At 38.9% G+C, this 17,167-nt stretch overlaps 1 protein-coding gene across 6 annotated transcripts in view; it reads left to right on the forward strand.

Annotated features, from left to right (window-relative positions):
* LOC144591992 (guanine nucleotide-binding protein G(I)/G(S)/G(O) subunit gamma-7-like) overlaps nucleotides 1-16,123 on the forward strand; it is a 231,934-nt gene extending 215,811 nt beyond the window's left edge. For all 6 annotated transcript variants that reach the window (XM_078396114.1, XM_078396112.1, XM_078396111.1 and 3 more), the window contains one exon: nucleotides 4,388-16,123. In XM_078396114.1, coding sequence (XP_078252240.1) covers nucleotides 4,388-4,513 — 126 coding nt within the window. In that variant the 3' untranslated portion in view covers nucleotides 4,514-16,123. The remainder of the gene's footprint in view (nucleotides 1-4,387) is intronic.
* The last annotated feature ends 1,044 nt before the right edge of the window (nucleotides 16,124-17,167 follow it).

The following is a 17,167-nucleotide window of genomic DNA, read 5'->3' on the forward strand; positions in this document are numbered from 1 at the left end:
ACATACTCAGATATACATTTTGAACATATGTAACGTTCCAAACTGAAATGTAAATTTAAATCAATACAGCCGATCAAGAGGACACAGAAATTGGTGAAGGCAAGTTCAAAGCTACATCCGCCATGATCAATTGGCAGAGTAGAGTTGATAGGCCAAATGGCCTAATTCTGCTCATGTGTCTTATGGTCTTTTTCTCATGTGGTACCAAAATCATTAACTGTTTAGGGGGTGGGGAGAACAGAAAATAGATTCATGCATGGATGGTCCAGTTTTAGGATAGTGACATTGATGTTTTGGAACTTTGCTGTGTTCAGTTCGAATCCTGTCTTTTTCTTCATTACAGCAGAAACCATAACTTAAAGGAGCTAGGATGCTAGTAAAACACTTGGGATGCCCTAAATCCATAGCGGCTGTTGCATAAACATTGTACAAGACAGGCAGAAAAAATTGTAATTTATCTGTTCAGAAGGGATTGGCAGAAGGAGAATTCCCAACACAGATATCTATACTGCACATTATGAGATAATAAATGAAAGCCAGCATAGATTTGCCATGGGCTGTTTGGGTATGACAAATTCAATTGGATTCTTTGATGAAGTAATGGAGAAGGTTGATGAGGATAGTGCGGTTGTTATGTATATGAATTTTCAAAAGGCATTTGACAATACCACATAATAGACGTAAGGAAAATTACAACTGACAGACTTAAGAGGTGCATTGATTGTCGAGAAATAACATTTTCCAAGGGACAGAAAGCTAAGAGTAGTGTTGATAGTTGTCTTTCAGACTTAGGGCAAGTTTTCAATGATGTTAGCCAGGAGTCATTGTTAGGATCGTTGCCTTTTAAAATATATATTAATGACCTAGACAGGGATAAACAGGACAGAATTTCAAAGTTTGCAGAACATGTGAAACTCAGAAATGTATCAAAAGAAAAAAGAGAACAGTGACAAGTTTCCCTAAGGCAAAGGTAAGCTTGTGAAGTTCACTGGCATTACAGATTAAATTTAAAGTAAAAGCTTTTGTGGTGATAAGTTTAAACAGGAAAGGTGAAGAGAAGCTTTAATGTATTAAATGGTTCTGTTTTTAGTGAGGTGAAAAACATAGAATCTAACAGATGTATGTTTAACTATGTATTAGTATGGGAAATTGAGTAACTAATTAAAAAGGCAAATGTGATCATTAGTTTTATTAACAGAACAATATAATACAAAAGCCAGGACATTATGTTAAGGCAGTATCAAGCATTGCTTATACTCCAGCCAAAGGATGTTGTTCAATTCTGTGTGCTGCATTTAAGAATGGATGTCAAGGCCTTAAAAAAAGAGCATAAAGATTCTGGAAGGATGCCAAGAATGGGGGCTTTGGTGAGGTGGAACAATTAGAGTCTGTCTTATATTTCCATACTTTATTTCCTTACAACATAGAAAGAGGCCATTTGGTCCGTTGAGTCTAAGTAGTTCTCAGAGCAATCTTAATCCTTAGACCAGAGAAGGTTGAAAGATTATTAGTGGATCAAATTCATAAATGGTTTTGATAACATAAATAAAATTAATCTGTTTCCAATTCTAAAGTGCACGAAGTTAAGAACCAGAGGCAATATGTAAGATTTGTTTTGCCACAAAGAATTGTGATCTGTAAGGGATAACCCAAAACAGTAAAAATAGGAGATTTAATAGCAACTCTCAAAAATAAACTGGACTAATCTAATCTGCTATCTCTTTTGCTTTTTATCTTTCTGTGGTTTCATGTCATGGAAATGTTAACTCCTCTTGAAACAAATTTTGATCTTTACCTATGTATTGAAATGTATGTATGGGTAAATGTAGTTGCCCCCATATAATTCCAGCTCTGTATAGAGCTATTCAGCAAGGAAACCGGCCTTTCAGCCCGCTTTGTCCATGTTGACCAAATTGGCATTCTGGGCCATTTGTGTGCATTTAGTCCACATCCCTCTAAACCCTTCCTATCCATATATGTGTCCAAATATCTTTTGAAAGTCATCTATAAAACTCTCATTTGATTGTTTGTTCCTGAACTAAAGCCAAAACGGTACACGGTAGCGCAACAATTTTAGGCCCACCTTACTCACTGTCATCCCTTTGGTGCTAATGGAAGAAGTTTAATTGAAATCGGTGTTATATTTTTAAAGTTATTCACATTTTAAAGTTTAAATCTATCTCCTAGGGAGGGGGGGAGGGGGGAGGGAGGGAGGGAGGGAGGGGAGAGGAGGGAGGATAAGGGGGGTTGAGGGGGATGGAGTGGGAGAGGAGGGGAGGTGGGAGGGGGAAGAGGGAGTGGGGGAAGGAGGGAGGAGAGGGTGCTGCACCAATGCAGGAGAGGTTTGGTCTAGTAATTTATATGGTTGTCTTTTCCAATATATTCCTCCAGCAACTCATTCCAGATACAGACTACCCTCTGAGTGAAAAGGTTGCCTCCGAGGTCCCTCGTAAATCTCTCCCTTCTCAACTTAAATCTGTGTCCTCTACTTTCAAAGTCCTCTATCCTCTAACCTGAGAAAAAGATTGTAAATGTTCGTGTTATCCATGCCTCTCGTGATCTTGTAAACGTCAGGATCTTGTACACCATTTGGCCTCCGGTAGTCCAAATAAAATGTCCCAGCCTATCCCAGCCTTACCCCACAGCTCACAAGTCCAGGTAACTTCCTGGTGAATCTCTTCTGCATGCTTTCCAACTTAGTAGCATCCTTCCTATAGCTGAGCAATCAGAATTGCACACAGTACCAGAAGCTGCATGTCCCAAATTTTTGAACTCACTGAAGACAAGCGAGCCAAACACCGCTTTCACCAACCTGAGCACCTGACTCACCAATTTAGGAGACTTCCAGATCTTTCTGTCCTACAACACTCTCCAGAGCTCTTCCATTTACTATGTAAGTTCTGCCCTGATTTAATGCTCAAACCTTAGAGATACAGCACGTAAATGGGTGATCTGTGGTTAGCCCACCAAGTCCATGCTGACCACAGATCACCTGTTCACACTAGCTCTATGTTTATCCCACATTCGCATCCACTCCCTACACACTAGGGGCAATTTAAGACCAATTAACCTACAAACCCGCACGTCTTTGGAATGTGGAAGAAAACCAAATCGGGATAAGTTAAAATCAGGATAAATATCTTTTGTGCATTGGTTGTTAACTTAGTTTAGTTTTTAATTTAGAGATACAGCGCAGAAACAGGCCATTCGGCCCACCGAGTCCCCGCCGACCAACATTATATCCCCATTATATCCTCGGAGCACCTGGAGAAAACCCACGCAGTCATAGGGAGAACGTACAAACTCCATACAGACAGAACCCGTTGTTGGGATCGAACCCGGGTCTCTGGCATTGTAAGGCAGTAACTCTACCATTGCACCACCATACCACCCAAACGTATGCACATTTTGAAATGTTTCCATTGTTGAGGAGGCTGTATAAAGTTGTGAGGTGATATATGAAACAATATAAGAGATTTATTGGTTCTGTTGCTGTTACTCCAGCTTGATATGATTGTTGAAAGCTTTAATTTCTGATGTATTATACCTTGTCTATCCTGTTCCTAGAACTGTTGGTCACTTTTTTTAGTAGCCTAATCTTATTTTCTTTTACACAATGTATTTTGCCTCAACAAAAAAAATGGTTCTTTGGATAATATTTCTAAGGAGAACTATTCTGTAATGCAATAATGCAGCTCCAACCAGCTTAAATACAGCACTCTGATTTGGGCGACTCAGGTAAGCTCATCAATTTCTTCACTCTGACTAAATAAATATGAGTTAATTTTGAGTGATTTTGGACAAATGCTTCACACATCTGTATCAAGCTGCTCTCCTCACAACTTTAACACAAGCAATAAACACAGGCCACTTAACTTCAATGGGCCTGCTTGAATAACTCAGATAAATTTGATAATCATTCAATTCCAACATTTCCAGACTAGGGCGAAAAATTATAAATTCTTAGTTTTCCAAGTATTTTCTGAATTGTTTACTCTGTGATATTCTTAAGTCATTGTAAGGTTTATTCAGTAATAAATAAGGTGCATAAAAATGTCTCTGTATTCCTTCAATGACAAGGAAAATAAACATGTCTTTGAGGAAAATAGTCAATACTTCAGGTCTGCCAAAGGATTTAAATCATAATGTCCAGTGCTGGGGAATAATGAGGATGCAAGCTTGACATGTAATTTCGAAGGAAAATGTTTTTTGAAGATAGTAACAATTTTGTGACATTACAAATATGCCATGTTTACGTTTTAACTGCTGTAGGATCAAGGTTAAAGCTGCAGGATTTGCAAACTGCAAGCAGTCCATGGTTTGCTGTGATTTCTTACATCATTACCTTGGCAAGTCAATGTCATTGATGACTCTTTAACCTTGACAGGTTTCAAAGGCAGCTGTAGATTTGATGAACTACTGTGAGCAGCATGCAAGGAATGACCCGTTGCTCGTCGGAGTTCCAACCTCTGAAAACCCCTTCAAGGATAAAAAACCGTGCACCATCCTATAGCTGCTGCAAGCCACCCTTTCGCAAACTGACCACAGCATCAGAAGACCTGCCAAGAATTTCTATTGGTAATCAGACGTTGAGAAGCAGTGCAGCTTCTGAAATGCAGGCCTGCTGTGGAAATGTGTTTTCAAAAAAGGAGAAAAAAATTGGATTGTTTGTTTGTTAGCTAAGCATGTTTCTCAAAATGAAGGAAAGAAGATGTGATGGGGAAGAGCAATGAAAAAGATTTGCTATTTTGGACTTTTATGATAGATTTTCTGATTGTAATATTAAGATCTTAGGTTTAAAAAAAACCTAACTCAGCAAGGATAATACCTTTGCCTAAAAATTCTTTAAAAAATGAAAAGTGTATGTGTAAGAAATATACATTTGGAGGGTGATAATACAGTTTGGGCAATAACATATTAGATGAAGGGAAGCAATTGAATGCTTCCATTGCATTTTTAAATGTCACATTGTTCACCTTTATTGTCATTAGCAACTGTGCTGGTATAAAAGAGTAGTTTTACTTCCCCTGCCTTTTAAATTCCATATTTACACTACCAAAGTACTGGCCAAGGGAAAACAATGTAAATAACACATGTTTTATTCATTCATTCATCATCTGTTTTCCTTAAACAGACCTGGTGGTTGTGAAGTAACCAATAAAAAAAAAATTATTGTACTGATGATTCACATTTATCTGTGGTAAGCAGTATTACATATAATTGCAAATCTTGCATTCTACAAATGCAAATATTTAACTCCCTTAAAAATGACACCACGTCCCCTAAAAAAATCACTCAAACATTCATGGCATGAATGTGGATAATAGTAACTTGTGCTTTCTATAAGTTGGAACATTTTTCTCACTTCATCAGAATGGAACAGATTATCCAGCAAGACCAAGCATAACACTTAAGAGCATATGCATAGCCTATGCTAAGCTTCTATACTAAACTGTATTATGGCTCAACATAAAATGTGTAACTAATTATATGTTGTTAATTTATAGCTCACAAAATCATGCTTATTGAATTTATATTTGGAGGTAAAATTCTGCTCCATTATTTACCGTACATTACTCCCACCAACAGTGTTCACCTGCCATGTAAAGAATCTGTGCAGTGGCATATCAGCAGCAACAGATTGGGAAAACTTCTGGAAATGTCAATTAAAAACTAAAATAACAATTAGGTATCAAATGTTTGACCATGTGACAAATGAACTACAGCCTTTCACAAGTCCTTGTTCATTAGAGCAAACCTCCTGAGGAATGTAAATTGTAGTCGTGTGCCAAAAACCATGAAAATGCCAAGTGATTTATGTCATAGAAAAGTGCTAGAATTCTTTAGAAACCACAAGCTATTATATATATATATATATATAAACATTATTTTGGAAGACCTGTGTTAAAAACCCTTGTCAAATAATTTTTCAGTTTAACATATGTAAGCAGATTGCATGCGCATTGTTCTATCAGCTGTCTTGCATTGTTGCCTTTTATTCTCAGCTGTTAAGTGTTAATTAAGCTTGCCATAATTATTATTAACTTTTTTTACGAACCATATTGACTCAGCCAAATCATCTCAAAAATTCACCGCAAGTTATTCTGTGACAAAATGCTTATATACATTTTAGTACCTAGTAATTAATTTCTCGCATTAAAATCAAACCATTTAAAATCAACGTTATGTCACAGAAAATTCTTGAAGGCTATTCTTTTGTTAACTAGAAGCAGAACTGTGTAGTTTGTGATGGACAGTAGTTTTTTGTGACATAATAATCTTGCAGTGACATGCCAATGCTGCTTCATTCTGCTCCTTCGGCTTTTTGGGGGTTTATTTTAGAGTGCCTTTTTTATTTTGGGAAAATAAAATGGAAAATCCTTTGTATATCTAATGTTAGCTGTGCAGCTTATGGTACTTCCTTTACATGCCAAATCAAGGATCCATACCTCGAAAAAAACACCAAACAGAAAACTGCAATTCAAATAGCTTGCTAATTTCACATTTTGCTAATGAGATTTTTCCCAAACTCCTCTCAAATGACATTAGAATTTAAAACAAAATAGCTGCACTTATATCTTAATGATTGCAGATTCACGTCATTGAACTTTCATTCAAAGTAACCTTGTATATATTGACTTATGAACATAGTTGACTGGCAGGCTGAAAATAATTTGATCGGTCGCAGTCTTGAGATTAATCATTTCTAATGCAACCCCAACTTTAAAGTGGTCTGTTATAAAGATTATTTTTGGATGACAGATTTTTTCCCATGAAATCTATAGGTAGAATATACAATGTCAAACTCCTCTCACGGGCAGTAGTGAAATAAGCCTTAGAGCAGACCACTCAACTCCCTTTTGTACAGTGAATCATACAATGCATAAGACAAAAAAGAATAAATACTTTTTTTCAGTATCATACCACTGCATTAACAAAAAGAGCTTTTAGAGTAAAATAACTAAGAAGATAGGTCCTGCCCCCCCCCCCCCCCCCCCGACATCAGTCTGAAGAAGGGTCTCGACCCGAAACGTCACCCATTCCTTCTCTCCAGAGATGCTGCCTGACCCGCTGAGTTACTCCAGCATTTTGTGATACCGAAGAAGATAGGTTATCGCCCTCACTCAAGGACACTCCTCTGCTTCATTTGAAGTTCATCAAGAAAGGGCCACCTGATGCTATTCGCCTTTCTGAAAAAATTCCATTGCAAAGTGTGGTGGGATAATATTTTTCCTTTTTACCTTCATCATTTTCTCAATTTTTCTCAGTTCTTTGTGAATATATTATGGTATTTCCACCTTGCCCTGGTTTTGCTAGCTGAGTGATGGTACCACAAAGACACCAGAAGTGCCATTACAAATTACGAATGATAAGAAGGGGAAAGTTGGGTATTTATAATCTTGGAGGTAAATGTATTATTAACTGTATTGACTTTTGCACTAAGATTTATAGTATTCAGTTAATTTGTGGCCCAAGTATAAATTCCCACTCGGATGTTTCCCAGTCTCTTCGCAATTCTCGTGCAAGTTTTTTGAATCCAAGATGAGAATAATTAAGAAAACAAATGGGGCAACTTGGTCTGCTGTAAACATTACCGTGTTAGATGAACTAGACTTTTGAACTCAACTCATTCTTCAGAAAATCTAACTGACACTTACTTGAAAGTTCTCGACAGTATTCAGTGAAACTTGTTAAAGTGAGCTTGCCACAAAAAAAATCCATCACTTCGGTGACCCTCCAAAAAGAATGGGAATGGGAATATGTCTACATTGCTTGTGAATGTATTTGGGAAACACCCTACAGTTTGTGAGTTCCTTATCCCAGACATATGGCATGTTCTTACCATTTTCTAGGAAATGATCCATCAAGTTTGTTTTTGACATAGCATCTGACCTTAATAGTAGTTCATGCTGCCAGACTATCACCAGTATTATTATCCAGTGGATAAGAAAATATTACTGAATCATACTTTTCCAGCATCAGTTATTGTGGGATACAAATCCCCACCTGTAAGACAGGAGCTTCTCGACACTGTTAATGACACCATAAGTAATTTTCTTCAATGGGCATCTTGGTCATCAGTTCATGTAAGATGTGCGTGAAGAACAAATTTTGCATTAAACAAATAGATCTTTCAATGGCTTAAAAAAATCCAAGAATGCAGACAGACTGTTGCTTGGTCAAGGAGATAAAAAGATCTTGTATTCACAAGAGTACATCAGGATGTGCCAAAACATATTACAGTCATTGAAGTACTTTCAAAGGTTTGAAGTGTAGTTGTTGGTATTATAGGGATATGCAGCAGCCAATTTGTGCTTGCCCATTATCTGTGAGGCAGTAGTAAAAGTTTTGTGCTCTTCGTGGGGGGATAAATATTGAGCAACACAAGAGGAGAACCCCGCTACTCTTCTTGAAACAATGGCAAGGGGTCTTTTATATATGCCTTAAGAGGCCAGATGTTGCATCCATATAACATCTCATCTGAAATACTGCACTCATAATAGTGCAGCACCCCTTCAGTATTGTGCTGAATTATTAGCCAATATTAGACATATGCAAGTCTCCAGACCAACGCTTATGCTCATTAGCTTCTGAATCAGAAGTGAGTGTGCTACCTCTCAGTCAAGACTGACAAAGCAAACCAATGAGGGGTTTGCCATCTTCAGATGAGTGTTACCCAAGACCCCATCCTTGTTGGATTTCAGGATTCTAGCCACCAGCAGTTTGTGGAAGTCTCCTGAATAGATAGAAACCCTATTTCATCCTGAATTATTTATCCTCAGTGACTGTCGATCAATACCCTGGTTCTCTCAGACTCTTGTTAGTCCAATAATATCTTCATATCGCTGCACTAAAGTTTTGTTTTGACAATACAAAGCAGAAAAGATCCAGTATTTGGTGCTCTGAATTATCTGTTGGTTTGACAATCTGCTCATTACCTTCTCTCCTGTTGTGCCTTTTAGGGACATTCTAAATTTACACTGAAATCAGAAGTCGGTCAACATTGTCTGTTTTTTCACCAAAATGTTGGCACTTAAGAAAATCTCAAACCCACCCACTTAACATTTTATAGAAGCCTCTTCTTTTGAAATATATCTAACCTGCATAAAATCTGAACTCTATATCAGATCAATGATCAAACGTGGCATTGAGAATTCCGTAGAAAAGTGCCATCACAATAGTGAAGTTCTTAAATGACAAGGACCTCTATTTCAGACCTACAGCAATCTTAGGGGTTGATTGGTCTATATTTGAACTCCAAAATTCATTGCTGCATTTCCACAGAATTTCCTTACATGATCCGTTCACAGCTGAGAGGCATAGAAAGCAAGAATTCCTAAAGTAAATGGTCCCATGTCTTAGCTGTAGTCTACTACATCTTCTTGGCAGAATTCCTGGTTGCTATGTTTTATACATTAACATCAGTTCTCACTCAACCTCAGGGACTGGTGCAGTAAAGGAGATTTACCAGGCTAATTTCTGGGATGAGATGATTGTCCTAGCAAGAGAGGCTCTATAGTTTGGGTCTGTTTTCCTTGGAATTTAGAAGAATGAGAGGTGACCTTATGCAAACATACAAGATCATAAGGAAACTTGACAGGGGTAATGTTGTGATGTTTTCACAGTCAAAAAAAGGGGACGTAACTAAAATAAGAGGTCGATTATTTAAAATGAAGGTACATAAAAATGTCTTCTCTCGGAAGGCAGCGAATCTCTGGAATTCTCTGTCTCCCAGGGTGGTGGAGACCAGAACATTAGATATATTTAAGGTGGTGAAAGATAAGTGTTCAAACGGTTGAAGAATTGAGAATAATCGGGAACTGGTATGGAAGAGGATTTGAGGCCAGCATAAATCAGCCAATATCATATTGAATGGCGGGTAAGCTTGAGAGGCCAGGTAGCCTACTCCTCCTCCTATTTCCATGTGTTCTTGGGATCCTTTTTTTCCAATGACTGCTGTAGTTTTATCAGAAAAAGTACTTATGAGCTTATTTGTACAGTTATGTAAGTATTCTCCAGAGCACAAAAAACCCTTGTTTTTGGGAAGTGCATCGGGAAATATACTTTTAGAAGTAATTGCAACTGCTTTTCTTTTTCCAAACGCTTTCATTGTTATGTACTACCAGGTCATCCGAGAAGGCAAAACTGTACCAAAATGCCTATGACAAAATTGATGAAAACCATAACTACTGACATGAAAATACTAACGGAACTGCCAGTCGAGACAGGGAATCATCTTTATTATTGTCCCACCATTTTGGAACTCTTTCCATGTGAAAGGCTTGACTCCAACTTCTAGATTAGGTAGTTCAGTTTAACCCACCTCACTCCTTTGGATTTTAGCGATACAGCATCGAAACAGGCCCCTTTGGCCCACCAAGTCCCCGTTCACTAACACTATCTTACACATTAGAGACAATTTACACTTTTCAGTAGCCAATTATCCTACAAACCCTTATGTCTGGAGTGTGGGAGGAAACCAGAGCACCCAGAGAAAACCCATGTGGTCACAGGCAGAGTGTACAAACTCTGTACAGACAGCATCCATAGTCAGGATCGAACCCTGGTCTCTGGTGTTGTAAAGCAGCAACTCTACCGCTGCGCCACCGTGTCACTCCTCTTCATCAGTGACTTTATTCAGATCCTTAGCACTTAGAATTCTAAATCATGAACATAGACTGTACAGGCTTGGTGAAGTGGGCATTTAGTGTTAATGTTTATTCTTACCTTTATGGTATCAGTTTAACACGTGTGTGTGCATAAACACAACTCTGGAAAAGAAGCAGGATGACTAAACCATGTATTGTCGAAGGAGTAAATACATTTAGCTTTGAATGTAAGACTAGATGCTCATGATACATTTTCATGGCCGGGATGTTTGTAAGGAAAAATATATACTAGCTTTTATCAAGCATCCTTTATTAGAAAAACAAGGCTATAAAGATGGGATCCCAAGTTCAGAAAAACTTCCAATAAACAGCAAGATCATTTCTATCCTTTAATTTTACAATGTGGGTGATACAGTGGAGCCATGCAAGATCCGTGTGATCATTATCCCACTCCTAACTAGCACTGAAAGTCAGCAGGGTACCAGCTGGTTACATTTTGTCCAACTATCTGGAAGATGCACCTTAAAACCAAGAAAGTTAAACCTCAAAATAATCTTTCCTTTTATTACTTTAAATTTTTGTCATAATGATCGTACGTAGAGATTTATAGGATAGAAGCCACCCATCCTAGTCAAAGGACAACAACAAGGAGGCAGGATAAGAGACAAAAGGATGAAGATTGTAACAAAACTTCATGTGGATTTCAATGCTTTTCCAAAAGCTTGGGTCCACTGTCTGTGGTCAGGAATCCAGATGTCATCGTCGGTCACTGGGGAAGATTTACAAGGCTCTAGAAACTGCTGAAGATGCAATGCACCTGAATTTCCCTTCTATCTCAGACGAGCTGTTAAAGAAGGTTTCCTGAGCTCCAATACTTGACGTCATACAAAATATCTTAGATTTCATTAGAGAAAACCAAAATATGTGATCGATGAGCCTTGTTTTGAAAGTTTATTAGTTTTGCTCATAGAGTCATAAAGCATGGAAACAGGCCCTACATACCAACTTGCACTATGCCAACCCAGATGCCCATCTATGCTAGTTCCAAATGCCCGCTTTTGACTCATATCTCTCTGAGCCTTTCCTATCTATGTACCTGCCCAAACGTCCTTCAAATGTTATAGTGTGTGTCTTAATTACTTCCTCTTGCAGTTTATTTCATACACCTATCACTTTCTGAGTTGCTCCTCAGCTTCCTATTATATCTTTCTGCTCTCACCTTAAACCTATGCCCACTGGTTCTTGATTCCCCTACCCTGAGAAAAAGACTGGGAAAATTCACCCTATCTATTCCATTCATTATTTTATACAGCTTTATAAGCTCACTCCTCAACATCCTGTGCATTCAAGAGAGAGCTGGATAGAGCTCTGAAGGATAGCGGAGTCAGGGGGTATGGGGAGAAGGCAGGAACGGGGTACTGGTTGAGAATGATCAGCCATGATCACATTGAATGGTGGTGCTGTCTATTGTCCTAGCCTGTCCAATCTCTCCCAATAGTTTAGACCCTCGCGTCCTGGCAACATCCTCGTAAATCATCTCGGCACCCTTTCTTTGGCACCTTTCCTATAGCAGGGTGACCAAAACTAAACACAATACTCCAGGTATGTCCTCATCAGTGTCTTGTACAACTAAAGCAAAGTGCCTCAACTTGTATCCCCAATTCCCTGACTGAAGGTCTTCGTCACTACCCTATCTACCTGCGACACCACTTTCAGTGAACTCTGTACTTGTACTCCTTGATCCGTCTGCTCTACAACACTCCCCAGATTTTACCATTCACTGTGAAGCCCCTGCCCTTGTTTGACATCAAAATGCAACACCATACGCTATTCTGAATTAAACTCCATCAGCAATTCCTTGGTACACTTACCCAGCTGACCAAAATCCCTCTGTAGTTCTTGATAACCATCTTTTTGTCTACAATACGATATATTTTAGTGTCATTTTTCAAAATTATTAATCATGCCTTGTATATTCTCATCCAAATCATCGATATAATTAATAAATAATTATATATCATGGATAATGGATCAGCCCAGCACTGATCCCTGAGACATCCCACTAGTCACAGGTCTCCTGTCTGAAAAACAACCTTCCACCACCACCGTCTGCTTCCTTCCATGAAGCCAATTCTGTGTCCAGTTAGCTAGCTCTCCCTGGATCCCATGCGATCCAATCTTCTATATGGAAACTTATCAAACACAGTTGAAGTCCACATAGACTATGTCCACATGTGTGCCCTTATCAACCTGCTTGGTTACTTCAAAAAAATCAATCAAATTCATGAGCTATGATCTCCTGCATACTTAATCTTGCTAACACTAATCAACTCCTGTCTTTGCAAATGCATGCATCTCTTACCCCTCAGGATCCTCTCCAATAAACTCCCTACCACAGATGTTAGGCTCACTGGTCTATAGTTCCCGGATTTTACTTTGTAGACCTTGAATAAAGGGACAACATTATCCACCCTCCAGTTTCCCGGCACCTCACACGTGTCTAACGATGAGTCATATATCTCAGTCAGGACTCGTGCAATTGTTTCTCCAGCTTCCCACAGTTTCCTTAAATATATTTGATCATACCTGAGAGATTTATCCAGCTTCATAGGACAGGACCTCCAGCATGCCCACAGCTATAATATGAACTGTCCTCAAGGCATCCTCATTAACTTTCCCAAGTTCCCTCGTTTTCATTTCTTTCTCCATGGTAAAAATAGAGGACCTTGAGGAACTTGCCCATCTCCTGTGGCTCCACACAGAGATGATCACTTTGGTTGCTGAGGGGTCCTATTCTCTCTATAGCTAACCTTTTCCCCTTATACATTCTATAGTTACCCTATTCCCCCTAATCTTATCTGCCAGAGCTACCTTATGCCTCCCTTTTGCCCTCCTAATTTCCTTCTTACGTATGCTTCTCAATCCCCTGTACTCCTCCAGCAATACACTGGATCCCAGCTATCTACCCCTAGCCCATCCCTTCTCCTTTTTCCTGAACCAGAGCATTAATTTCTCTTGTCATCCAGGGTTCCTTTCTCCCATCTACATCGCCTTGCACTCTAACAGGAAGATGCATACCTTGAACTCACACTGTTGCACTTTTAAAAGCATCCCACTTTCTAGGTGTTCCTTTTTCTTGCAAACAACCTACTCCAATCAACCTCTGCCATTAAAGTTGGCTTTGCCCCAATTTAAAACTTTAACATGTGGACCAGCCTTGTCCTTAGCCATAACCACTTGAAAGCTAATATAATTGTCGTCACTGGTCCCAGGGCACCCACTGACATTTCAGTCACTTGCCCTGCCCATTTCCCCAAGAATAGGTCAAACTTTGCCCGTTCCCTTGTAGGGCCGTCTCCATATTGCCTGAGGAAACTTTCCTGAACACACTTGACAAATTCCACCCCATCAAAGACTGTAGCAGTCCCAGTCTATATTGGAAAAGCTAAAATCCCAGACTATGATGACAATATTAGTGTTGCAGCTGTGCAATCTCCCAGAATATTTGTACCTCTAATTCCCATTGACTATTTGGGCTCACTCTTGTACAATCCCAACAAGGATTGGACAATCCTTCAGGAATGTCATCTTGGACTACTGCTGTGATGTTCTCCTTATTCAGTAAAGCAACTCCTCTTTTACCCCCTCCTCTGTCACACCCGTAACGCCTGCACCTGGGACATTAAGCTGTCCGTCCTGTCGCTCGCTTAGCCATGTTTCTATACAGCTAAAATGTCCTAACCTCGTGTACCTAGCCACACTCTAAGTTCATCCGCCCTACCCATTAGGCCACTGTCTCCTTTGAATTATCTTAGAAATTGCCCTCTATTTAAGAACAGTAGGTAATTATTTGTGCAAATTGATGGGTGTCTCTAAAATGATCTTAACCATAAAAAAACGCCAATCTCTTTGAAGAAGCCATGTTTTAAGATATTGTAAGCATTGTGCTTAACACAATTATCATTAAGTTGTATAAAGAGTTTAACTACGCACTACGGAGTATTTTTCAGTTAAGTACTACACTTTTGCTTAATAGCCCGATGAACACATCATGATATTATAAACAGTGACTTAGACTGTCTCTGCTGCTACCTGTGAATAATGCACACAGGGATAAATGCATGTTGTTTTAGAAAGATGAGAAGCTTTAGGGCCACTTTGTAGACATAATAGTTTTGTTTGGCCTTTTGCGCTCCCACTCAGAAGATGCCTCAATGGTTTTGTGCTTCATTTGAAATTACCAGGTGAGCTTCAAGGTACCAAATAACCATTCTGATTCAGAATGCCAGATTGATGACTTCTGATCGGAACTGAGTAAACCCAGCACAACTAGCAGGGTGGTGCTACTGTTTTGGGGAATGGAGACCTTGGGAGAGTGCCAGCCCTGGTCATCCAGGACCCTCAGAATTAAATCTCTTTGAAGCTTATAAAATGCAAACTCCAACTTGTTCTATTGAAAAACAGCAATTGGTTTGATCATAGGTTTTCCATGTCAAAAGAGTCTATTGCCTCTAACAGGCAGACACTCTGGTCACCCAGTTGCTTCTTTTAACAACACCCTAACAGCAATGCAGTTGTATTAGAGGTCTGGCATCTGAAATCTCATCTCTCTTTAAAAGCGCAAACAGTAATATAGTCCTCACTTTCCAACCAGTGAATGGGAGATTCAGTATTCTAAGAAAAGAAATGTATCCACATGTCTATGTAGGACACGTTAGTCATAATTGTCCCACACATGAGGCTAATCTATACAACCTATCTTCTGAAATCATCTGCACACAGAGCCAAGCTCTGAGTGAAACAGCCTTGACTCCAAGTCGAATTATAGTTTGGTTCAGATCAACTTAACATGAATGAAAGTTTCTACATACAATCCTCCTGAACTGACCATAATTGCATTGCATTAATAAAACTGAAAAGAATTTGTAGTGGAAGGAAAAAGTTTCTAAAATGGCATCAGTTATGTGTGTGCTTTGTGCATACAAGCTCTCCTAATAACCTATAGGTAGCTAATGATGCATCTGTGTTCTAACTAAATTATACTTCTCATTTACATTTCACAAATAAGAAACTGTGGTTTTTAGTGTTAATTTTTTTTATAGCGTATCAAGCTAAAAGTCTTTTTACTTTGAGTATTCACATGTGTTGTGTGTATTCTGAATGCATATATAAGAATATGTACAAATAAAACACAATTAGGATAAGATAATTATTTGTAATCTGTAGTTGTGTACCTTGTATTATGCCCCTTTATTGAATGTGCTTCGTAGATTCTCAGTATGTTATTTGATTGCTATCAAAGCTAACATTTAAGGGGTTCGATTATTGCAAACTGTTTTCACCTTTTATTCTAGCAGTGCTGTATGAGTCGTGAATTGTGCTTGCTATCTTGATATCTTTGTTGCCCCCTTTAATTATATTATTAACACCCTTATTGCACAATGTTTCAAGTGTTGTACAATTTTGACGGATGACTTGATTGAACTCCAAAGCGTTCACACGTTATTTTAATAAATTAGGTTTTTAAGATACGTGTATGTGTACATGATATATTTTGCAACTTATCTTGCAGCTTCAGATACACTGCATGACATGTTAATCCTCACCATTTTATGATTTTTGAATCTCTAAGTATTTCTTTCTCTTTCACAAGATTTTTTTTTGATGAACATGTTGCTGCTAATGTTGAGTTAAAATTACAACAATGGCAGAAACATAGAAACATAGAAACATAGAAAATAGATGCAGGAGGAGGCTATTTGGCCCTTCGAGCCAGCACCGCCATGATTCATGATCATTGTGATCATGATTCATTGTGATCATGGCTGATCATCCATAATCAGTAACCTGTGCCTGCCTTCTCCCCATATCCCTTGATTCCACTAGCCCCTAGAGCTCTATCTGACCTAAATTCATCCAGTGAATTGGCCTCCACTGCCTTCCGTGGCAGAGAATTGCACAAATTCATATCTCTCTGGGTGAAAAAGTTTCTTTTCACCTCACTTTTAAATGGCCTCCCCTTTATTCTTAGACTGTGGCCCCTGGTTCTGGACTCCCCCAACATTGGGAACATTTCTCCTGCATCTAGTTTGTCCAGTCCTTTTATAATTTTATACATCTCTATAAGATCCCCTCTCATCCTTCTAAACTCCAGTGAATACAAGCCCAGTCTTTCCAATCTTTCCTCATATGACCGTCCCTCCATCCCAGGGATTAACCTCGTGAACCTACGCTGCACTGCCTCAATAGCAAGGCCGTCCTTCCTCAAATTAGGAGACCAAAACTGCACATAATACTCCAGATGAGGTCTTACCAGGGCCCTATACAACTGCAGAAGGACCTTCTTGCTCCTATACTCAAATCCTCTTAGTACAAAGGCCAACATGCCATTAGCTTTCTTCACTGCCTGCTGTACCTGCATGTTTACTTTCAGTGACTGGTGTACAAGGACACCAAGGTCTCGTTGCCCTTCCCCTTTACCTAATCTGACACCATTGAGATAATAATCTGCCTCCTTCTTTTTGCCGTCAAAGTGGATAACCTCACATTTATCTACG

The sequence above is a fragment of the Rhinoraja longicauda genome, chromosome 3 (genome assembly GCF_053455715.1).
Source record: "Rhinoraja longicauda isolate Sanriku21f chromosome 3, sRhiLon1.1, whole genome shotgun sequence".
Taxonomy (NCBI): domain Eukaryota; kingdom Metazoa; phylum Chordata; class Chondrichthyes; order Rajiformes; family Arhynchobatidae; genus Rhinoraja; species Rhinoraja longicauda.